At 47.6% G+C, this 23,968-nt stretch overlaps 1 protein-coding gene across 1 annotated transcript in view; it reads left to right on the top strand.

Annotated features, from left to right (window-relative positions):
* Positions 1 to 23,968, top strand: part of LOC107213217 (fer-1-like protein 4) — a 42,813-nt gene that overhangs the window by 5,304 nt on the left and 13,541 nt on the right. Inside the window, 30 exon segments of the mRNA XM_015647341.2 lie at positions 1,801 to 1,892; positions 2,490 to 2,531; positions 2,637 to 2,798; positions 3,076 to 3,136; positions 4,253 to 4,384; positions 4,926 to 4,988; positions 6,008 to 6,092; positions 6,355 to 6,514; positions 6,730 to 6,913; positions 7,690 to 7,873; positions 8,075 to 8,439; positions 8,764 to 8,872; positions 9,633 to 9,831; positions 10,933 to 11,053; positions 11,687 to 11,787; positions 12,341 to 12,428; positions 13,726 to 13,842; positions 14,978 to 15,130; positions 15,369 to 15,546; positions 16,147 to 16,271; positions 16,652 to 16,682; positions 16,685 to 16,785; positions 17,905 to 18,078; positions 18,319 to 18,435; positions 18,734 to 18,895; positions 19,218 to 19,377; positions 20,944 to 21,047; positions 21,436 to 21,567; positions 22,164 to 22,212; positions 23,677 to 23,783. Coding sequence (XP_015502827.1) covers positions 1,801 to 1,892; positions 2,490 to 2,531; positions 2,637 to 2,798; positions 3,076 to 3,136; positions 4,253 to 4,384; positions 4,926 to 4,988; positions 6,008 to 6,092; positions 6,355 to 6,514; positions 6,730 to 6,913; positions 7,690 to 7,873; positions 8,075 to 8,439; positions 8,764 to 8,872; positions 9,633 to 9,831; positions 10,933 to 11,053; positions 11,687 to 11,787; positions 12,341 to 12,428; positions 13,726 to 13,842; positions 14,978 to 15,130; positions 15,369 to 15,546; positions 16,147 to 16,271; positions 16,652 to 16,682; positions 16,685 to 16,785; positions 17,905 to 18,078; positions 18,319 to 18,435; positions 18,734 to 18,895; positions 19,218 to 19,377; positions 20,944 to 21,047; positions 21,436 to 21,567; positions 22,164 to 22,212; positions 23,677 to 23,783 — 3,858 coding nt within the window.

Raw genomic sequence — 23,968 nt, 5'->3', positions numbered from 1 at the left:
TGGTGGAGTGAGGTGGAAGGTGGTAGGGTGCTTTGGAACTCTCAGCCAGCTTTTGGGTTAAACACTAGAACTAACTGGATGGCTTAATGAGTATTGGGACAGCACGACTGTCTCTGACACCTTACTGCTCCTCTGCTCTGCAGTGGATCCTGCTCTCCTCCTGCCTTGGCATTGGACTCAGTCAGTCCTTTGCGTTTGTAGAAGATGAACACTACCCTAAAATGAGCTGCTTCCTGCTGTTTCCACAGCTCAGTGGGTTCTGGACTGCCAGACCTGTGTGACAGAGCAGCTGGCAGGGCAGGAAGAGCAGAGGCAAAGGCAGGAGTCCTGCAAGGTGCTGCATCTCTGCTTGCTCTTCATGCAGGCAGTATGACTAAACCACATGGCGGCACATGGTATGCAGCTCTGTGGCCACCAGCCTGAGTGGCACAGGCAATGGCTGCTGGTGTTGCTGGACTCCTGGATCACAGAGCAGGTGCAGGTAGAAATTGAGTGTTTCCAGGATGATTTTTAGCCCATGCAGCTCACTGGACAAATGTTCATGCCAGCAAAGAGACAGGGATTAGACTCACCCCTTGGTGCTGGTGATGGTCTGTAGGGACTCCACTGTGTAAGGTAAGAGCTACCCTGTGCCCAGTCCTTTGTCCTCTTCCCTTGTGCTAACAGCAACACGTGCTGATGAGCTGTACTAACCAAAACCCAAGCATACTCAGTTTTGCCAGGTTAGTTTTGGATTGTGCAACCCTGGCTGCACAAGAGCTACACGGGACAGAAACAGGGCAGGCAAGACTGCCCTATCCAAGAAGAGCCTGGGACCCTCTCAGCTCAGCTTGGAAGAGACATGACCCCAAGAGAAAGGCTGCTCCTTTAGCAAAGGAGAAGAAAGTTAGACTTCCTGCTAGTCCAAGTCTTGTTCTCCTCTGGGACTTGAGTTATTTGCACCCCTTTTTATTCTGGTGGTTTGAAAGAATGTTTTTAGAGCCTTAGCTTTTTATGCAGCTTCATCTCAGGCTTCTTCACCCTCTAGTCTTTGCTGCTGCCTTTCCTGATCACTGTACTGCTGCTTTCTTCAGCTGCATTTCTTTTCCCAGAAATGTGTGTTTTCCAGGGATTGAGCTCTGAACCCGGTGTATGTCCCCTTCAGGCTACTAAGGAGTGATCTCCTCCATGCTAATGTTTTTGACCTCTGCTGGGAAATCATTTGTGTTTGTGTTGGTTTGAGAGCAAGCTGGCCACCTACTGACGAAGGGTGTTCAGACCTGTGCTGGCTGTGTCAATACCCAGCTTGCTCTGTATTTCTCTGTCTGCTCTTCATTGTCTCTTGTGATCCAGGCTTTCGATGTGCTGATGGCTTCTCTAGCATTTTAATCCAAGCTGTCCTGCCTGGGGATGCTCTGCCAGCTGTCTTGTGCCTCCTCCAAAGAGACTGCTCCAAATCCTGCATGTTATTGTGCAGGGGTCTCCCCAGTTCCCTTGTCAAAAATGCCTTGAGGCAATTCTCAGGGCCTTTTTATGGCCTTTTAAGATTTGTAAACTTGAGCCAGCTTTTATTCAATGAAGCATGGAGTTTGAGAAGCTGTGGCAGAGGGAGTTATGTTATGTTTAGCTTGTTGATGGAGGCAGACAACAGGAGTCTGGTATAAATATGCTTCTTGTGGGGATGTGACCACCTTTCTTCTGCTTCTTTGCACCAGCATCCCACTTTTTTTTTGCTTCCATGCCCCCCTTTCTCTTTTGGTGACATTTCTGCCATAGTTTTGTGGCTGCCAAACTCTCAGGCCTTTCGCTTTCTGCTTATAGATCTACATTGAGTTGGATTTGCGCTACCAGCCTCCAAATGGCTCAGTGGGGAGCTGGGTTGAAGAGGATTTTGTCTATCCTGTGAAAGACAGGTATGGAAATCCTAGGAAGATCAAATTTCCAGGCAGTTTGTGCAGCTGCCTTTGTCAGTGGCAGATTTTGGGATGCAATCCAGTCTCATTTACATCACTTCTGGCCAGGCTGATGCATCTCAACTCTACAGCAGCAATAAGAGAGCAGGGGTCTTGGATAAAAATACTTTATGATCACAATGAGCCTTTGACTGCAATGATCCATTTTAGGTGCTGGGAGTTCTGGGACTCCCTAGGAGAGCCTTGAGAGCATTTCTGCAGCCTTCCTGACTTGTGGTTGCAAAGTTGCAGAGTGCATGGCTTTGGTCTCCAGCAACTCCATGGACCCTGTACTCTGATGGTGCCCAAAGCCAGAGGAATTTTGGGTTCTGGGAAGACAGAATGACAGGCAGCAGCAAGGCCTGCAAAGTGTCACTTGTGAAACTAGAGGGAAAACAGTAGACACATGGAGTGGACAGTGGATAAGCTTAGGAGAAAATTGCTGGTGTTCCTCCCAAGAAATAAGCAGGAGTGTGGCTGGGGCACTGCTACTTAAACACATGAGGGAACAGCCATGGCACACTGGTCTTTGCAAAAAAACATCTTTTGTTTTTACAGTTCAGAGTTAATCATCCACAATCCTGGATTTGAGCAGCTGGAGTAACTAGCCCTTGAATGTCTTGGCTCACCCTCCTGGGTGGAGGCAGTGCACAGCCCACTTGTCAGGCCTGATGTATGGCTCATGGTGTGGGGAGGGGCTTGCAGGACTGCCCAGTGTCTGAGAGCGAAGGAACTGGACAAGAAGGCTGCTGCTCTAGGCAGGAAGCTGGGAAAAGGTCTGGAGGCTGATGAAGAGGAAGAGGAGGAAGATTTCTGTAATACATCTGAGACTGAGGCTTCAGGCATCATCTTCAGCCCTGTGAAGAGGTATCCATGGCATGCTCTTCTTTCTTGCCCTTGCTTGGGTTCTGATGTAGAAACTGCCATATCCTGGGGAATTCCTGCAGCTCATGGCAGTCTGCTTTGGCAAAATGTTAGAAAACTTCTATCTCTAGTGGCCCTAGACAGGGTGTGTTGAGGATTTGCTCATTTCCACAGCAATGGGCCATTATTTGCCAGGTTTTCTGTTCTTCCCTTGGTGGGGACTTATTCAGGTCCATGTTGACAAGGACACCTGCTCACCTGGGCTTTTTTTTCTGCGCAGCCGTTCCAGACTCTGCTCTGCACGGGACCTCTTTGCCATCCCAACGCCGCAGAGTTTCCAGGTACTGCAGCATTGGGTGCATGTCCTGTAGCTGTCTCTGGCCCCACAGCCAGTTTCTTACTGCCTTGTTGCAGGCCTAGGCTTCTGCATTTGCCACTTACTCTGACAAGGTCTCTAACCTGAAGACCATCATGCTTTGTGTGACTTCCCTGGGCAAGATATAATATTCCCTGAATGAACTGCATCCATGTGTGACAGCCTCAGTATCAGTAAGCCCATGTAGTTAGCTATGGACAAACAGGAGAAGGAAATCAGCTACATGTGCCATTGCAAAACACTGCCTGAGCGGAGCTTCAGAGAGTACCCAGGCAGGGCTGGTGCCTGCCAGCTTTCCCAGGGCCTTGTCTGTCTTCCTTAGGGATAGCTGTGGGACACAACCTGGGCTGGCGGGCTACGTGGGGCCTTGTTTGGACATGCCGGGAGTCTGTTAGGAAGCTGTGGCTCTGGCTGATTATCTGACATCAATCTAAATTGATTTCAGGGCAGGCCTACCAGCCTGGCTATGGATTTAAGTCCTCTCCTGGTTCTAAGTAAACATGGACTCACATTTGGTCCTGTCAACCAAACAGGAAGTTTTTGTGGGGATATATTTCCTACCATCTTGACGCAATGTCCTAATTTCTTGTACTGACAGCAAATGTGAGAAGATTTCTTGCATATCTTAGACTTGTGAGCAGTTGCAGTAAATGAGACAGACCTATTCCAGTCTTTCCATGGTGTCCATCTGTACACCATCTCAGTAGGACTCAAAAAAGAGTATTAACAGAAGATACAAAGAGCATCTTCTATAAGATACAAGCAACCCTTTGGGATCAGAATCTGAGGGTACGAGTGATGCTGGGAAGGTGCACTCTTGTCAAAAATCATGGGGGTCTTACACTTTATTTCCTTGCTTGTCTGAAAGAAACAAGTATCTCAAATACTGCTTTGGTCTGTCCTGGCTGTAGCAGATTTCAGCAGCCATGCTTTTGCCCACCCTAGGTGTCTAACTCTGCATTGAGAGTGCCCTGTACCTGTGCATACTGGTGTTGTTGAAACAATCTACGGATGGAGATGTAAACAAGGAGAGTGCTGATTCAAACAAGGAGAGTGCTGATTTTCTCCCATCTTTTCTCAGGTTGGGATTAACATAATTGAAGCACAGAAGCTGGTGGGGGTGAACATCAACCCCTTTGTTGTAGTCAGGGTAGGAGAGGAAAAGAGGTACACGGCGACACAGAAGTCAACAAACTGCCCTTTCTACAACGAAGTATGTGACATGGATAGAGGCTCTGTCCTTGCCCCACCAGTGTCCCAAGTGCCTGGGACCATCATTGCAAGGGATGCCTGTGTCAGGAAAATTAATCCACAAACACTAGAGGTTTATGTCCAAAAAGGAGACAGGCCTTTTACTTTATTCTAATAAAGGGAGAGGCCATGGGGCATTCCCCTGGGGTCTCTCAAATTTTTGGAGGGCGCAGCCTCCTTTTTATCCTAATTCCCGGCCACTTGTCCCTTCTCTCTTTCCCCATAGGCTGAGGTACTTGAGAGGTACAGGCTTCCCGGAACGCCTGATATCTGCCATACCTCCCCCCACCCCCAGTGCATAATCCCTTCTTAACTTTTATGGAATTCATAGTGTTCTTTTAGTGCCCTTTTGATCTTCTACTGGAATCCATCCTATTGTTTCTGTCGTCTCTCACTGATAGCTACATCTTATCAACTGACCCACAGCTTGTTTGTAAAGACAAACCCATCATTCCTCTCACCTGGAAGCCTGCGGCTCCAGCTGTCTTGCTCTTCTCTTTCAGTATTTTTTGTTTGACTTCTATGAGCCAAGGGACGTTTTATTCCACAGACTCATAGAGATCTCGGTATGTATGTCTTCATCTTTCTTTGGTTAGTGGTACAGCCTGATGCTTCTGTGTGTAGACAGTGGGAGCAATGGACAAAACAAGGGTACCAATATCATTGAGGTGTTTCAGACAGAAGCACCTGCCCACAGAGAGCCACAGTGTTTTCCTGTGGCTGGACTGGGGTGAAGACTTAGCCATGCTCTGAGCCAGTGCTGGGCAGTGCTGCCTGCCCACATCCTCCAGGTAAGGGTTTTTCTGTGACTGGAGTGCAAGCACTTTCTTGCCTTCTTCCTTGTTGCCCTGCTGTTTTGGCAGCAATTCCCTGCTGCTCCTTACCCTGGAGCCTCCTTCTGCAGATCCTGAAAGTAAGTGACTGATGTGAGGAGAGCTCAGAAATTATTTGTGCTGTAGAAAAGCCCGGGCAGGCAGAGAGGTTGAAAATCCCATGGCCCAAAGCACAAAGGCTTCCCTAAGACGCAGGGATGTTCTGAAGATAGCTAAACCCAGCCAGCACGTCCTTTGCCAAATGGTCTCCAGCACTTTTCTTGTGAGTTTCTCTTCTGCTGGTGAGAGTTCAGCAAGTACTGAGCAAGACTAGGGTTTTGGGAGAAACACTAGCCTTGTGGGATCATGGCTCTGCCCTAACCCAGCAGGGTATGGTGTCATGGGGTGACAAATGCAAATCTAAACCACTACATATGGACACAAGGATTTCCTGTGGGGAAGCAGATCTGTCCTAGCCCCATTGTTGGGGTGTGGCTTACCTGGGTCTGCAGAAGCTGAATTGGTTGTACATGACTGCCTCGGTCTAGGTTTGACTGAGGGCTGGTAGGCTTTGTGGGAGTGGTTGGGTAGGAATGGGTTAGTGCTAGGGCTAGCACAGATGGACCAATCTGCATGAGGAGCTTGCAAACACTGCCTCAGCTGTGTTTTGGAATGAGCACCTCTTGGCAGCCCTTTGTTATTCAGAGATATCTGGATGTGTCACCTGGCTGCCCACACCTCATGGTGCTCAGGAGGACTTGTGCTGTCTGCAGGTTTTTCACTCAAAGAAGATACCATTTCTGGGAACTTGCATAGGAACATTCAAGATGGATGTTGAGACAGTGTACAGCCAGCCAGGTATGAGGGACTGTACTACGTACCTGTGCCTGACCCTGTCTGAAACTGGTGTTGCCTTCATGCTCTGATGTGTCTGGTCAGGGTCCTGGCTTTAAAGCACTTAGTTTGCCTGAAGACCTGAGTTTGCTTCTCCACCCAGCTGTCTGAAGGCAGGTAACACCTCCTGCATCTTCAGAGGTCAGGGCAGTCTTTGTGCAGGTGGGGTTGGATGTGAAATGGTAACCTGGCTGCTCTCTAGGGAACTGCTCCTCTTCCCTCTCAGATCACAGATTTTTCCAGAAGTGGGCAGTTATCAGTGACCCCACGGACACACAGGCAGGAGTGAAAGGCTTTGTGAAGTGTAACATCTCTGTCTCTGCACGTGGGGATACTGTGAGCTTCCTTTCCACCAATTCTGGGAACCAGGATGAGGGCATTGAAAGGCAGGTGCATGGGGATCTTGCATGGCCCTGGGGAACACTGCCATGTCTCTCTTCACTTACCTTTTTTGCCCCATTTCCCCCTCTTCTGATGGATAAAGCCACAGTGAAAAAGACCTGTGGTGAGGCAGGAACCAATCTTCCTGTCAGTCGGTGATGGGACATCATTGTGTTTGGTGGACTCCAGGAGAGAGGCAGAACATGAATTTATCTTTCAGGAACCTGCTGCTGCCTAAGAGAGTCCCTGCAGAGAGACCCTGGGCTAGGGTCTGCATAAAACTGTATCGTACTGAGGGCCTGCCTAGCATGAGAACAGGCATCATGAGTGGTATCTCCAAGAACATAGGGGAGAGAAAAGTCTTTATTGACCCATACGTGCAGGTCTCATTCTGTGGACAGCAGGTGAGTCTGAGAAGAATCTGTGTTGGGACAGACTGATTCTCCCTTGGCTGTGTGGCAGCATTTGGTGGGCTCATGGTGCCAGGAGCCTCCATAGGGCACAGAAATCCCACTTAAAACAGGCTGGGAGGGGCCAGGTGTTGCTGTCATTAGCAATGGCCTGAGCTGTGTGGCCATGTTGTGCAATGTCTGGATGAGAAGGCTCTTCTCTACTTTTGTCTCTACAGAGAGTTGCTCATAGCACAGCTCCAGCCCTGGGCACAACTACTGGCCGAGCTACTGGCTTTGCAGGCAGAGATTCATATTTGTAAACATAGTGACTAGGTCAAATAAATCCTGGGGCAGAAGCCCTTTTTCTTTATCAAGCTGGGCTCAGCCTGAGAACTTTGAGAGATTTTGCTGAGATAATGGCCCAGTTTTTGTACACAAGGTCAGGGTTTCTGGTCCTGTAATATCCATGAATATGAGAATCAATCTCTGGCAGTCTTGTGGGCCTGTAGTGCTCCAGGCAACCCTTAGATACCTCTGAGTCTGCTGCCCGCTTGCATTTTTTTGATTGTGCAGGTCATGCCAGGGCCTTGGGACAGCCCCTCATTAATGAAACAGAGAGGAATTGCAGGAATGGGGATGGGAGCAGGTATGCTGCCAACCCTAGAGCCTGCCCAGCACTGTCTGCAGATGGTACAAGAACACATTGCCATTCCCAGACAAGCTCTGAGGCATCCCTTTCTCTGGGCACCAGCTGGGACTGTGTGGCTTTCACATCTTCTCCTTCCCAGGGGGAAACATCACTGGATACCAACACCACTGAGCCTGAGAATGAACAGATCAGTTTCACTGAGATGTTCCCACCTCTGTCCAGGAAGATAAAAGTCCAGGTGCTGGATGATGCCAATGTCGGTGATGTGGTCATTGCTACACACTACATTGACCTGCAGGAGATCTCAGACCCTGACAGGAATGGTGAGGCTTTGCATGGCTGCCTTGGGACAGGATGTCCTGGGAAGCCCCATGCCATGCACTTTCTGCTTGGCATGCTGGTCTCTGGGGGGCAGGAGCAAGAGTGGCTGAAGCACACTGACATTCTGGTGTCCTGAGAAGTCCTCTTGGGGGAGGTCTCTCTGCAGCAGCACTCTGGAGCATGATAAAACCCTGTCTCTGCAGGCTTTAACCCCACATTTGGCCCAGCCTGGGTGAACCTATATGGTTCTCCCTGTAACTCAGCTCTTTGGGACATCCACAAAGACCTCAATGAAGGCATAGGTGAGGGCATCTTCTACCGTGGGTGCATCCTCATGGCCATTACAGTGGAGATCTTCAGCAGCCCCAGCGTAGCAGAGAGGAAACCTGGGGACAGGATGAGAGGTGCCCTGAGAAAACTGAAGCTGAAGAAGAAAAGTAAAAAATCCAAGGAGAAAACTAAAGAACTGAGCCAGCTGCATGGAGAGGGGGAGGCTGGGAGATCTCAGGAGGCTGAACAGCCCAGGGAGGTCACTGTGGAGGTAGAAGAGCTTCATCCTCTCCCTGAGGTGAGTTCTCCTGTGCTGACATGGCTGATCCCTGCCAGTCTTTGACATGCACAGTTGTGAAAGGAAAGAGGCAAGGTGAGAGGCAGCTGTGTTGGTGTAGTAACCTGCTTAGTGGCTTCACACAAGCATTAGCCAATCCATGGCTCTGCACCAACACCTCAGGATTTCCAAGAAATCTTATCCTGCTTCTGGCAGCCTATTGGTGATCTCAGCAGCATCCTGCTGACATCCTGTGGAAGGGCTGGCAGGCATCAGTTACGCCCTGGTGCTCAGGCAGTGTTTAGTACACGAGGTTCTCAGGCTGATTTCTGTCTCCTTGCTCAGAATGTGTTGGGGAGAAAGGATGAATTTCTTCTCTTTGCTGCCTTCTTTGAAGCCACTATGATGGACTCTTCTCTCAGCTTGAAACCTGTCAGCTTTGAAGTCTCTATAGGTGGGTATTCCTCAGGGCCCCATGTCCAGAAACCATGGTAACAGTGTGAATCTCCCTCTGACAGGCAAGTCAGTTCTTGACACTGCCCTGTCAAGTCAGCTCGGGAACTTGGGAAGGATGAGGAATACGTCCAGGGAGTGTGCACAGTGCTTTAGTGCTTTACTTACCTGAAAATCCTGTAACTCTTCTATGGGATTGGAGATTTCACCATTTCTGTGAATTACCTGTTTTGGGATAGTTTGGGAAAACTCTTCTAGTAAGTGGGGGTACAAAGAAGTAGAAGGATTTGGTAGCAAGAAAGGGAAACAAAGGAGGGAAAGCTGGGATATTGGGGTTGGCTATGTGGCACGGAGGGGATGTGGCAAATGATGGAGAAACAATGGCCTGAGAGTGGGTCAAAGCCCCCATCTGCTAAGCTGGAAGGATGGAGATGCCTGATGCTGAGATACTACTTGAGAAGCTGATGCTGGTCCCCTTGTAGAGATGTAGTCAGCAGGTACTTGGTGGAGCTGGCAGAACTGGAGAAGGCATACACAAGGACCTCCTTGCAATTTCCCAGCTCCCTCTCAGACCTTTTGGCTGTCCATGGGATGAGCCGATGACTGGACACAACTGCTAGTTCCCAAAGCAGTAAATACCTCTATGTTTTTCTTGGCAGAAAGACTGCCAAGGGTCTGGTTTTGCCAGCTAGAAAACTTCTTTTCTAAAAAAACTTGTTTGATCCCACTTACCTGATTATAATTCAATGCTCACCTTTAAGGAAACTATGGCAAATCTGAAGAGGTTGTGACCAAAGGATGGCAAAAAGTGGAAAAGGGAGAAGTGAAAGAAGAGAGGCAGCCTTTACTGGATGTTGGTTCAGGTGGTGAGCTGGATGCTGAAATCCTGACGCCAGCTTTAGCAGCACTGAACAAATCAGTTACAAAGAGCCAGAAACCAGAGCCCATGGAATATGACAAGTAAGTTTTCTATATCTTTCTAACCCACTTTTCCTGGAGTGTTGCACTATATTAGGAATGGCAAGAAGCACGACATGACTCTCTTAACTGCGTTGTCCAAGAGAGCAAAATGTATTATTCTTGATCTTCTTTTATAGACATGTTCAAGAAAGTCCGAGAAGTAAAACTCTCATTGGTCATTAAGGCAACACATCACCATCACTGGTTAAGTGGAACACCACCCCTTGCCTAAACACCACCTGCAAAGATTGTTGTCCTTTACCGAGGACTGTTTGGATTCTTTCTTATGCTTTCTCAGGCCAGAGTGAGAAGACTGTGTGACTCAGTTTCACACAGGCTCTGTTCCCTGCTTGCTTTTTGCATTTAGCATCCACACTGGAGCTGTCACATCTTCCCAGGTTGGTTGTTCCAGGCATTATTAGAAGTCTGCTCAGCAATACATCATGGGTTTTTCTTCCTTGCAACCCTGCAGCTTGCCATGGCCTAGCTGGCTGGGGTTTCCCACTAGCTCTACAAGCCCTATGGTGTCTGCTTGATGTGTGCAGATGGCCAAGGACAGGGTCCCAAGGAAACTGGGACCAGGCAATAACAGCCATCCTTTTTCTGCTTCATAAGCAGCATCCTAAGGACTTGTTTACAGTGAGGAAAAAAGAGAGGAGTACTCTTGACACATGCTATCCTATGTTGAGCAGGCAAGACACATACACAAGCTCTTCTGATTATATGCTTGCTCTGGGAATGCTGCTTAGCTTGTCCCACAGGCCTGGCAATGTCTTGGTCTTTGTGTTGTGTGGTGTGTGCCTGCTACTTAGTCTCATAGCAGTGAGAAATCTTGGCAGCATCCCATGCTCCTGTCAGCCTCATTCAGCTGTGCTACTGTCTCTACTAGAAATGCTGTGTACTAGTTTGGGATGGCAAAGGGCATATCCAGCAGCTTGCACCCATGTCCATGGTGCAGAGCCCAAAACAGCCAATTAATTCCCTGTGAGGGAGACAGAGTTCAGCCTCTGCTCCCTTGATGGGTATGCAAGCACATATGTTACAATATGGCATATGTTTTCTGTAGAAGTAGCCGTAACCTCCTCTGCCTGTTGTCCTTAGGTCATACAGCTGCCTGCCCATGACACATGAAAAACCCTGTGTATACATATGGAGCTACTGGGAGGATCACGCCTGGAGACTCTGCATTTCCAACCGGATTGTCAAACTGGCAGAGCGCCTGGTAACATGTTCAGGGTGTTTGTCTGTGGCATGCTCCTTCCTAGTGTGCTTTCCTTGTTGCATGTGAAGTTGCTGTGCAAGATGTTTGCTGTCCTTTCCAACCATGCAAGTCCATGTCTCTCACAGGGCTTAGCTGAATCCCACCTCCCCTTTAGACAGGTCAGGTAGGCCACATAGACCCATGCTGTGCAACTGCCTGGTGGTGGCTCCTGGAGGAGTGAGTGATGCGATATGATGTCTGTGAACACAAGTTCCTCTGGTGCCAGTCCTGAGCTGTGTGAGCCCTGGGCAGATGATTCAACAAGCAGACTCACAGCCTCAGGTTACCATGAAGGGGATGCAGTCTTTCTCCAGGACCTTGCCTTTCCCTTTTGGACTTGAAAATATGAAAGCAGAGGTTGCCACAGTGTATGTTAGTGGCTTGAGGACTGAGACACAAGGTGTTGTAACAATAAATGTTAAGGTTATTCTCAGTCTCTGGAGAGTCCCTGGCAGCATAGCACTGATCTACGCACTCATGAATCCCAGCTCTACAGAAAGGCATAAGCCATTTGTGGCAAATGCATCCTTGCAAGGTTTTGCTCTGACCCCTCAGCCAGGTGTGAGCTTCATGCATATTGTGATTTCACTACAGGAGCAGGGGTTGGATGATGTGGAGAAGCTCTTGAGAAGACCAAAGTCTAAACAAGAAGAGCAGCTCAGAGAGGTGCTGGAGGAATTTGTAGCTGGATGCAGGTTAGCATGTCCCTGATTTCCTGATGTTTTCAGGTTAGGAGTCCTGGGCTGTGTGTATCCCTCTCTCTTGTCCTTTTGAGCTGGATGTGCAGAAGGAAATGAGGATGACTTGGGAAAAGGACCCTCCCTGTAGCTCTTCAAGCTTGAAGAGGAGACCCCAGTCCTGTTCTAAGAATCAGGGCGGGTCATAAATGGCAGCCTCAGTGTTACTGGGCTCCCATATGTTTCCTAAATATGAAGGACATTTCCTTCACTCTTTTCAATCATGCAGTCAGAAGACCAGTGTTTCAATTCCCATGACTACCCTGTGGGGGCCGATATGCACTTCAGTCCATAGTGCAACAGTAGAAAGGCAGCCTCAGATACTGAGAATCCCCAGTGTACCTTCTGGTACTTCAACAAGCTTGCAGAAGAGAGGGCATTGCATTGTAAGGGAGCCTCCTTACACATCTGGACTGGCACCAGGGATTTGGAGCTTGTTTCCCTGCTGTGAGCTGTGCTCAACATGCTGGGTGCAGAAGATACAGAGTCTATGCTACTTTTCTTATTGCAGGCAATATTCACTCAGCACAGAGAGAAAAACAATGGCACATCCAAATAACCTGGACAGATGTCGGACAAAATACCTGATGCACAACATTGTAGGTTGTGCGGCTTGGTGGTGGTTAGTGGGAGCCTACGCAATCCCTGCTCTGGGGAAACTTCTGGAGGATCAGCAAGAACTGGTGCTAAGAAGGAAATCTGGAGCTAAGACTCACTGTATCACTCATAGGCTTTTACAGAATCTCCCAACTTCTGCTCAGAGGAGAAGGGAATTTCTGGCACAGGGAACAGAGACAGGGTCTGGTATGGCTGCCCCCAGTTTTGTGCAGATGCTGTGCCCTGATGCCTTACTCCACTGGGGCATGTGTGATTGAACACATGCATATTCCTGCCCAATAGGTTGCTGGAGGCCTTTTGATGCATCATATTCCCACGGGCAGTTTTGTGGTGGCTCACTGAGATCTGCTACTCCTGAAAACTCAGCCCCTTGGCTGGGTACATATCCAGCAGGTCTACAACAGCCTGTCCTTAGAAAGGGCAACTGTTGGGCACTTGTCACCTTGCACACAAGACCAGCTAGCTGAATCAGAGCACAATTACATACCCTCCATCACAGCACAGCAGAGCACAACTGTAGAGTCATTGCCCCCTTCACACTACGAAGCTTTGAAAGTCTGACCTAAATGCAATGACAGCATCAGGAAATGAAATTTAGGCACATCTGGATCCCAGTTCCCTTCCCTCTGCTTCCTTGCATGTCATCACCTGAGCTATGGTGAAGGTACTCTACTATGCCTGAGACACTCTGGAAGAGAGAGCCCACCCAAGAGATTAGTTTTCTGGCCTTGCCAGCCTATAGTGGGTGTACACCCTGAATTTCTTCTGGATTTCATTATTAGTTTTGATTAATCCTGAAGTCTCTTCTCAGATGTGTACACTATCTCTGGTATGTACTGATGGTGGTGAAAGCCAAGCCCTGTGTTGCAGTTTCTTACATCTTCATATTCGCACACTACTGTGGCCCCAAGTTGCTCCTTGGCCAAAGTCTCACACAGACACTATCTGGAGCCTTAGACCACTAGCTTCTGAAACATTTACTCCTTAGACATCTTTCTGCTCAAAATGATTTTAAAGTTCATGGGCTTCTGTTACCAGATGATATTGGCTGGGCTGATGAGTTACCAGAGTCTCCAGTTCTTGGCACCCTTTGCTAAATGGCTTGTGACAGATTCATGGAGGCTTGCTCTCAGCAACTGGGCAGAGAGCCATGGTGGAGGTCAGGGCGCAATGGGGTAGGCTGGATGTGGTCATCACACAGTAGGCTCCCTGCAGACTCCCCATGTGGGGTGGCAGTGGGGCATGGCTTGTTGTGTGACAGCTGTGCTTTCTGTTCAGATCCTGTATGCTAAGCAGGGGCTCCATGTGAGGCGGTGCCTGACTCGAGACAATGTCAAGGAGAAGGTTAAGGAGACAAGGAAAATCCTGGCAAAGATACGCTTCATGGCTAAAGAGGTACAGTGGCTCCTAGGGAACCCCTCTTCTAAGCTGGAGAGACTAGGCAAGGAGAGGATACTGAGTTGGCTGCTGGGGCTCTCACCAGCCTGAGCTGAAGCTTTTCCTCTGCTGTCTTTCCTCACTACATAAAATTCCAAGTTCCGTCTGTTGGAGGTCACCATGTTTCCTGTGATATCTCTAATGAGGCATGAGGCCAGGCAGCTTTGCAAGGCTGTTGGTGGTGGAGCAGGGGTCCAAGCAACTCTGCAGGGGTTAGAGGCAGAGCTGGGCCAGCTCCAGGCCTCTTGGGCCTCCCTGCCCCACCAGCCCAAGGCCATGTCTGCAGCAGATAGTTTTGCTTGGGAAAATAGCTTTGCCTATGCTGCCTGTTCTTCCACCAAGGACTGACCCTAGATACTTTCTGCAGATCCAAACTTGTATTGGAATAAGGTTCTCATCCATAGCAGACACTCTCTACATTCAGAGCTTCATTGTTTGTATAGTAATTAACTGAAAAAAATTGGTGTGATGATGTAGTGTCAACCAGAATGCCATGTTTGCTGACATAAAGTGTACAGATGCTGTTGAAGTTTGGAGAAGTCTTTCACCAAGTGAAGTCAAATAATTTTCACATCTTTAGCTATGTGAGGATAGAGTGATGTACAATGTAGTGATGGTGTTTGTCTTCCCAAGTCACTGTTTCTGTGATGGAGCCCTGCTGTTCTCGGGACAGTTGAAGACCTACTTGTCTACAGGAAGAGGGGAATTCTTGCGTTTGCTTTGCTTGTGTGTGCAATGTTTTCTTTTCCTATTACACTGTTTTTATCTCAATCTATTACTTCTTTCACTTTTCACTTTTACTTTTTGAATCCTCTTTCCCATCACACTGAGAGACAGTGAGTGAGGGACTGAATGGGGCTGAGTTGCCAGCTGGGGTTGAACTACAACACCTCCAGAGCCATATTGCAGGGATGACTTTTGGAAGCATGTGGCCAATGTTAGGTCCTTTATTTCTGGATCTCTAAACTGCCATTGTTCTGTAGTCCCTCCTGTAAGGAGATGAAGCTTTCACCATGTCTGAAATGTCTCCAATGGAAGGAGGATGACGCATGCTGTTCCTCTGCTGTGATGTTCCTCCCTTCCCTCCCTCCAGCCCCAGTGCACTCTCCCTGATGTACTCATCTGGATGCTCAGCAACAATAAGTGTGTGGCATATGCCAGAATTCCTGCACAAAACATCCCCTACTCAGTAGTTGAAGAGGAGAAAGGCAAAGACTGTGCAAAGATACAGACTGTCTTTATGAAGGTAGGGTTTATACCAAAACAGTGTACTCTTGCTTGCTTGATGTTGTTTCCCCCTCCTTGCTTTCATCCTTCCTTCCTGAAAACCTGGAGTTCACAAGGAAACACAGCTCTCACTCCACCACTGCCTTTTGCCTCTGCTGATGTTGTGCTCTCTCGCCTGTGCTCTTTTGTCAGTCCCAGGCTGATGGTGATCATCTTGGTCTGAGATGTGAAACCTGCTAAACCTTCTGTGCTTTCAGGTCCCTGGCTTACACACTGGTGACATCTTCACCAAACTGGAAATCTACATGTGGCTTGGCATAACCAAATATGCTAAAAACTGTTTGGCAGAGCTCAGAAAGGAGTTCCTTTCTGAGAGTGAGCAGGAGATAGCCCAGCTCTCAGCATACAGCCCTCCCAGTTGGCTCAGCAGGGATGGTGAGTGGAGATGCCAGTTCTTCACGTAAGCAGTAGAGTAGGGAGTTGAAAGGTCCCATCCATGGATTAGTGTCTATGGTGGTACACTATCCCCCCACAGCCCTTCACCTCCAGGCCATACTGATATGAGAATTATAATATGTCTGAGAATTAGGACCCGATCTAATGTCATCTTCAAGGCATGACTGGGACAGTCACATCCAGTTTGATCTCATGAGGATGTATTTGCACATTCACAGCTAAAGCAGCAGACAGCATGGGTGCTTTGTAGGCATCAAACATGCTTCCAAATTGGCAATGGGCATGAGTTCTGCCCCTCTGATGAGGCTTGGTGATGCTCCCCTGCAGCAGATGCTCATAACAGAACACTGTGCATTTCATGTCACGTTGTACTTCCCAGAGGTGTCTGAGGAGCCCACTGATCTTGTCTGTCTTGGATAAACCTTTTGAGATGTACTGCCTGAGAACCACAGTCCCTAGAAGTGATAGCTATTCCTCACAGGCTATGCCCACTCCTCTCTGTCTGGCATTTTCCTTCAGGCATTTTTTTGGCCTCATACAGGACTTGGTTGGGGACCTCCTCTCTCCTTTTCTTACCAGACTTCAGCTATTTCCAGCTCCGAGCCCATCTGTATCAGGCTCGAGGGATCCTCCCTGCAGATGATAATGGCCTTTCAAATCCATTTGCAAGAGTGGTGTTTTCAATTCACTGCCAGACCACCAGGGTGAGACCATTTAAACTCTTGCCTCTGTCATCTTGGGAACTTGGGGAGAGAAAAATGACCATGTCCTCAACTGATATGTTTAAGGCCAGTGCTATGGCAGTCCTAGGACTTTTGTATCTCCATGCATTCAGGTATCTATGCTCTGAGCAGTGTGGTTATGTTTGGGGAATATTTGACAGTTGTTGAGCATAATCTCAGAGGTTGAGTGGCACATGCTAGTTGACCTTGAGTGCTGATCCCAGACTTCTACAACATACCATCCTGCCAGCCACCAGCTGCATGGAGCTGTGTGAGATGGAATGATCCCAGAGTTCCTCACTTTCCTGCATGTTTATTTCCACTGACTGTGGAATACTTGGGCCTTCTGTCTCCATCTGCAGATGCTGGAGGAGACACTGAGCCCTATGTGGAATGACTACTTTTGTTTGATCAGCTCATTATTGATGGGAAGAAAGAAGAGTTGAAAACAGAGACCCCCATCATTATAATCAACCTTTTCAGCCACATTAAATTTGTAAGTATGGCCATGCTGCCCTCATCCTGTTGTTTCCAGAAAAGTGAAGGCAGAGGAGCTCTGACTGCTGCCACTTCTCTGGTTTCCATGACTCAGCTTGGTCCTGGTCCACTGGTGACAGTGAATTGTGAGGACTGTGGCTGAGGTTGAGACTTTCTGACTCAGAGATACTCTAAACTCATCAAGGGCTGAATAGTGCTCATTGGATCCAGGATCTCTTATTTTTGAAGAAACACTTTGCCAGTTTCCTTGGCAGGCTTACATTGCAGAGGACTAATAGCCTGGAGGAACTGATATTGCTTTTAGGGCTGTTCCTTCCTCTGTGTCTCCAGGTGTCATCGATCATCCCTCCTCAGTCCTCCCTTTTTTCTCTTTTTTAGTGCTTTAAAGTCACACTGTTCTCAGAGTCTCTTTGTTATCCTAAGGCTAATGACATAACTTGCACCAGGTTTTTCTTGCGTAACTCATCAGCTTTCCTGGGGTTCCAGTACAAGACAAGCCCTGTCATATTGGGGTGAGTCCAGAAGAGGCCACCAAGGTGGAGCACAGGACAGAAGAGGAGACCTGAGTATATTCAGCCTATGGAAGTGGAGATAAAGCCAATGTCTTTTTGCTGTCTGCAGCTACCTGGTGAGAAAGGGTAGAAAAGCTCAGTTCAGACTTGTCATGGAAGGTACCAAGGGTCCCAATAGTAAGCACTGGGCACAAACTAGCAAAGAAGAAAATCCATCTTGATATAAGATAGCAGTTTTTACAAGAGCTAGATGACATGCTAGGCCTGTAGCTCAGAGAGCTTCTAGTGTATCCATCCTTGGAGATACTCAAACCCAGTCTGGAAAAGACTCTGAAAAACCTGATCTATCTTTGATGTCCTCAGGTGCATGGTACCAGGCTGTTTGCTGAGTTCTGCATGGAGATGAACGGGGAGTTAAGTGGAGCTGCTGCAGACATGCCTTTATCTGTTCCTAACTCTGGATGGAGCAGAGAAAAATCAAAGCAGAGGATGACATGGGTGGAAGAGTAGTCTTATACTGTCTCAGACTGGCTGGAATTAGTGATGATCTTTGAGGTGGTGAGATACGACAGGGATTATTTGACTCATTCCTCTCTTTCCTGCAGGACTCCCCTGAGTTCCTCGGGCAGGCCTTTGCTGTCCCACAGGTGAAGCTGGTCAACGAGCCATACATCAAACCTGCCCTGCAGTTCTTTGATTTCTACAGAGGCACCAAAGCAGCGGGAGAGCTCATTGCCACTTTTGAGCTGATCGAGCTCAAATATAGTGGCTATTTGGAGGTAACAGGCTTGTAGGAAGCTGCACATGGTTGCCAACTCTGAGGAGAGCTTTGTGGGTGAGGAGCTGGTTGCATGGGGTCCACCAGAAGATTCCAAGTTGGAGGCTATATCTGGCTTTCCAATGAGAGGATGCTGCAGTGACAGCCTATGAGTGAAGAACTAGATGGAGGGAGAGAGGGGGCTTGGCATGGAATAGAAGTGGCTTTCATCACCTGCTGTGTCCTGATTCCACCTGTTCAGCCATCAGTGCCTGGGGATGTGGAGCCCAAGGAGCCCAACTACATGGAAGACTCCTGTGTTGGACAGTTCATCATCCCTGAGGGCATACACCCAGTACTGAAGGAGTTTTGCATAGAGGTGCACCACCTTTTGCTGCACTGGCTTTCCCCTCAAGCTGCCCCTGGGTGGAGGGCAGGGCTTGGTTAGGGAGTCCACTTTGGAGTTCAGATGTACCTGTGAGGCCTGGGCAGATTCCAGAAATGGAGGTGCTTTACATGAATGGTAAACCATCTGTGTAGTTCAACAGGCAGAGCTACTGAGCTGGGAGAGCAGTCCTGTGCCTCTTCTGGGGACTGTGTCCTGTGGGTGGGGTGTGGCAGCATGGACAGTGCCATGCCTGGCACCTCTCAAACAGCAGCTTCATGTTGTGCTTCAGATCCTGTTCTGGGGCCTGAGGGACCTGAAGAGAGTAAACTTGTTTGAGGTGGATCAGCCCCAGGTGATCATTGAATGTGCTGCCAAGAAGGTGGAGTCAGAGGTGATTGTGTCCTATAAAGAGAACCCCAACTTCACTGAGCTGGTCAAATACATGGATGTGGTGAGTGGGAACGTGGATTCTGCCATGCCATGGCTACCCTGCACCTGGTGAACTGCCTCACTGCATGTGGCAACATAGAAGGAGGGGAACTGCCTCCAGGATTTTGCTCTCCCATGACCACATGGTTCAGCTGCAGAACAAAACCTTTGTGAAGCTGTCCACTTAGGGACATCTTAGCCATGGCCTGTCATTGCAAGGCTTTGAATTTTGGGCATAGCTGTAAGGTTCTGGCAGGCTTCTTCTTATGTGGTGGGGCTGCCATAGTTTGATAGCTCAACACAACTCCTTACTCCTATGAAGCCCATGCATAATTCTTTTGCAGGAGCTCCCAGAGCAGGTATACCTGCACCCTCCCCTCAGCATCTTTGTGGTGGAAAAGCGTGCATTTGGGCACACTGTGCTGGTAGGTAGTCATATTGTGTCCAAGGTGACGAAATTCTCTCCCAGAGAGCTGGAGGAGGAACCAGAGGATATGTCCAAAGGTGAGCTGCTTGCAGAGGTTCCTATGGAGACAGCAGGCAGGTTTTGCCAGTGGAAAAGATCCCTGGCTCTTCTACTCCCTCTTAACCAGGCAGTAAAATCCTCTCCCTGGAATCACAAGGTCATAGAATCACAGAATGGTTTGGGTTGGAAGGGAGCTTAAAGATCATCTCGCTCCACCTTCTGCCATGAGTAGGGACACCTTCCACTAGACCAGATTGCTCCAAGCCCTGTCCAACCTGGTCTTGAACATTTCTGGGGAAGGAGCAGCCATAGCTTCTCTGGGCAACCTGTACTATGGCCTTACCACCCTCACAGAGAATTTGCTCAATGAGACCTCCATCTATAACTTTTCTAAAATTCTTTCTTCTATTTTTCTCTCCTCTTGATTCTGCTGTGCTTCTTCTGTACTTCTCTTCACTCCTGGATTTCTCAGTCTCCTCTGAGCTGAGCTCCTTGGGGATATTCCCTCATGGGGAGTCCCACTTATTTCAATTCTCTGGGTCAGGACAAAAACTCCAAAGCCTGTTAGGATTTTGTTTCTCGTGTTTATTAGGATGTTATCACAAAACATGGCAGGTCCCTCCAGACTTTCTGCACAAGTTTAATTTACTGCAACCTGGCTCATTTTGTTCTGATGGTACAAAATGGCCTTGTGGCTCACTTTGGGCTTTGAAGGCACAAAATCGCCCTGAACTACAATTATTTTATCTTTATACTTATCCTTATCCAATTAACAATAGACACGTATATTATTTTTCTTAATGACCCAATGACCCATCACCTGTGTGCTGCACTGCAGCATTTTCTATCCAGTCACTTACTATTACCCAAAAACCTCCAGAAGAAGAACAGGAAGAAGAAAGAAGAAGGAAAAGAAACAACATTCTAAATCCTCCATCTTGCCTTCTGCTTTTTAAACTATGTTAAACTCTAACTTTTTCACCCAGTGACTTAAGAACTTTCTAATCTACACACTCACACTTTTAGCTTTTCTATCTAACTTTAACAGTTGTTTTCATGTATCACTATGAAAATATTCTCATAAATTTAATGTTATATGAAATTTAGTGTTCTTTTGGATCTCAGAGCTAGGTATCAGAAACAAGGGCACACACTGTGTTTCAGACTCCAACACCCATCTTTAGGGAGCTGGTCCACTAGAACCAAGGATTGAAAAGTTTTCAGTTCTCTCACATTGTCAGGTCACAGTCTGTTCATTGTGAAATAGTTCAGCTAAATAGCTCTATGATAGCAACAGCCAGCACTCCTGACCTGGAGGAATGAAGAAGAAGAAGCCAAAGGTTGATTCATCTGTGGTTATTTCTGAGTAGGGAAGGTATATCTCATAAATCTGAATTCCTGGAAGTCAGCAACAAGCATATTGATGATGGTGGCCAATCTTAATACTGTAGCTGGATTTCCAGCAGCCTTTTTGCAGGGTCTGCTATGAAAAGCTTTAAAATCAGACTACAGTGTTTCAACAGGGAAGATTTTCCTGTGGCTGAAAGTAAGTAGTGGGCAGAAATAAATGCATGGAAACATGAAGCTCTTTATTTTCATCTCAGCTTGCAATGTCTCATCTCACCGTCTTCCATCTCAGACTGTGGTAAACATTGGACTGGCAGCTGGTGACCCAGGTTCCAGCACTCACCCACTTAGTTTTGTGAAGGTGAGTGATGTCTTTGGCCCAAAAAATTTTGAATTTTGTAAAGCCAAACTGTAGATTACAAACAAACAAACAAAATGTTCAGAAGTTCAGTGTTATGTTTCACCCACCAGGCTTTTCTCTGGACTGAAACATTCCTTTCTCCTGCCTGCTCATTGGCAGTGCTGTGTGCTGGGGCTCTGGCACAGGGACACTAAGGAGACCTGCCCTGTGCCTTGAGAATGGCTTCTTTTGTAGCAAAGAACAAACCTGGGGCCACAGGCAGCTTTGCACATCCTGTGCTCTGCCTAAATGCTGAGCCTTTGACAGAGACTTCCAGGGAACTGGAGGAGGGTGCATGAGTGTCTTGAGTGGTTTCTTCCCTCTAAACCCTTTGCTCTGTTCTCTTAAGGCTCCATTGAAGAAAATTCCTATCAATAAGCTTATAAAGAAGGAAGATGAATATGAAGAGGGAAAAACAGAACTGGAAGAGCTGGATTGGTGGTCCAAGTACTATGCATCCCTAAAAGAGCTGTATAACCAGGTAATATTTTGTGACAGCTGCCAAAAGAAGGGAAAATAGGCTGCATTGGCCTGAGGCAGATATTTTCAACCATACTAAGTGTCAGAGGAGCTCTCCTGGAATAGATCTGCAGGAAGATGTGGACTTCAGTGTATTAAGCATACTTAAGGTAGCCAGATATCATGCTTCTACCAGTGGGCTGATTTCAGCATTCAGGTATTGAAACATGCCTGAGGCTTGATGCTCAAGTGGTGTGAGAATGAGGCAGCTTCTGTTGAGGGACTCCTGAAAATGTGATGTTGCTGATTTTAACAGGGACTTTAATGCTGCTTACTCTGTCCTGGTTATGTCCTTGTATGTGTTGAGCGGGTGTGTTCCAAATTTCCTTCTTTGCACTTTCAACTTAAATTCCAAACAAAAGAAGCTAGCAGGAGGATCTGGAAGAAGAAAAAGTCATTAAGACATTTGTTGGATATCATCCTGCAATGATGTTATTGCTGAATGACTTCATGCTCTGTGTTACTTACTCTTCTTGCAAGAAAATGTCAGTGTTCTGTGCTTGGAAGGAGAAGCTATTTCTGTCAGGGCCCTGAGGTGACTGTTTATGTGTGTTTCAGGCATGCAGTGATGAGGAAGATGCTGAGAAGGATGATCTGAATGATGGAGGTGAGTTCTCTAGCAATACCCCACTATTTAATGGGGAGAACCAAGATTTTATACCATCCCAGAGGGTACTAGGCTTGTGGGAATGGTGGCTGTGCAGACAACAACCTTGCAACATTCAGCAACAACAACAACATTAAAGTGAACAGAGAGGCTGAAGACACTGACAAGGGCTAACAGGCTATTTCAAGTTGAAACCACCAAACTTTCCTGAAACTTTTCTGAAAAATAGTCAGAAAAGTCCTGGAAAATAGTGAAGTCTTGTAAAATGGTGTTAAAACAAGTGCTTTCCTGTGTGAAAAAAATTCATAAAAATCATCTGCAGGGATCATGGGATTGTCTGGGTGAGACCAGGAAGCAGTGGTGTGATGGAGAGAGGATGATGGACAGGAAAACCTGTCCAGGAGCTGGGCATCATTCTGTCCTCTTGGGCTACTCACCTGGGGTACAGGTGAATCACTTAACAGAAGGTAACAGAGGTAACAGACAGTAATAACAATCTTTTTATGATCTGAGAACAGTGTTACAGCTGTAGGTTCAGGTTTGCAGAGTTGTAAGCAGTGACTCATATAGCTCTGGCCTGGGAAAGTGCGAAGTACAAAAATGATGTAAATAGAATTTAAGGAGAGGCCTTGAGGGTACCTGCATGTCATTAACGCTCAAGGGATCTGGAGCCTTGGGAAATGGGACAAGGACACACCCACTGTGTCCTTGGCTTGATGGTCTAGATATGGTCTCTCCAGGCTCAGGTGCCTGTGCCGAAAGTGGCAGTGATGCTTCAGTTAGCCACCCAAATCAGCAGGCCAGCAAAGAAGCACTCATCCGAAGAGGAGGGTGGGCTCTCTTCTGTGCCTTCCCTGACAGTGTTGTCCTGAAAACTAAGCCTTTTGATCTTGTTTTCATAGTTTTAGTTACTTTCCCAGGAAAGTAACTGTAAATATAAGTTGTTTACACATTCCTTCTAAGAAATGTCTTTCGATGGATGTTTCGCATGACCAGTGTGATTGGGAAGGTGGTAACTTAATTATCCAATCCCTGGTCATTGTCAAGAATCTATAAATACTGGAGTCAGAAAATAAAGTTACTTCTTTTTCCTGTCATACTACTGAGACATGTTCGTGTGAATCATTCTATGTCCTTTAGCGACATGACAGCGCCTGTGAACTGGCCCAACCATGTTCCTTCATTTGGTTTCTGCTCAATTCCTGTCTGAATAGCAGCCATGCAGGCAGACAGGCAGATAGGTCTGTGCCAATTTTTGTCCTCCCACCCATCCAGCCATGCTGTGCTGGGAAACCTGAGATGCCAGAAGGACACCTGTTACAAGCAGCAATAGCTCCAGTTGCCATGACACAGGCCAAAGCCTTGGGTCAAAGCCGAAGCTGTGGCTGGAGTAATTTCAGGTAGAGACACTTGTCATGATGGGCAAAATCAGAGTGTTTCCTAATCTCTTACTGTCATTTCTAGATGGAGGGAATTTAAATGCATCTTCCATTTACATGGGAGCAGAAGATGAGGCAGTGACTGAAGGTGAACCTACTCAACCCAAGAGGAAGCTCATTGCCACCCTTCAGGTGATAATTGGGGTGACCTAGTCGCTTTCAGCCCTGGCCCTTTATCCATATTTTCCTCACCTTCCTGTGGTGTAAGTAATGCTGAGAGGAGACCCTGCAGTGTGTGCTGAGGCCCCATCATTTCTGGACTTTGATGCAACTAGTAAGGCCTTGGAGCCAAACAGAGATGTGCATCTACATCCAAG

Source organism: Parus major, chromosome 20 (genome assembly GCF_001522545.3).
Source record: "Parus major isolate Abel chromosome 20, Parus_major1.1, whole genome shotgun sequence".
In the NCBI taxonomy this organism is placed as follows: domain Eukaryota; kingdom Metazoa; phylum Chordata; class Aves; order Passeriformes; family Paridae; genus Parus; species Parus major.
The sequence above is the reverse complement of the archived record's forward strand: the minus strand, read 5'-3'. Positions and strand labels throughout refer to the sequence as shown.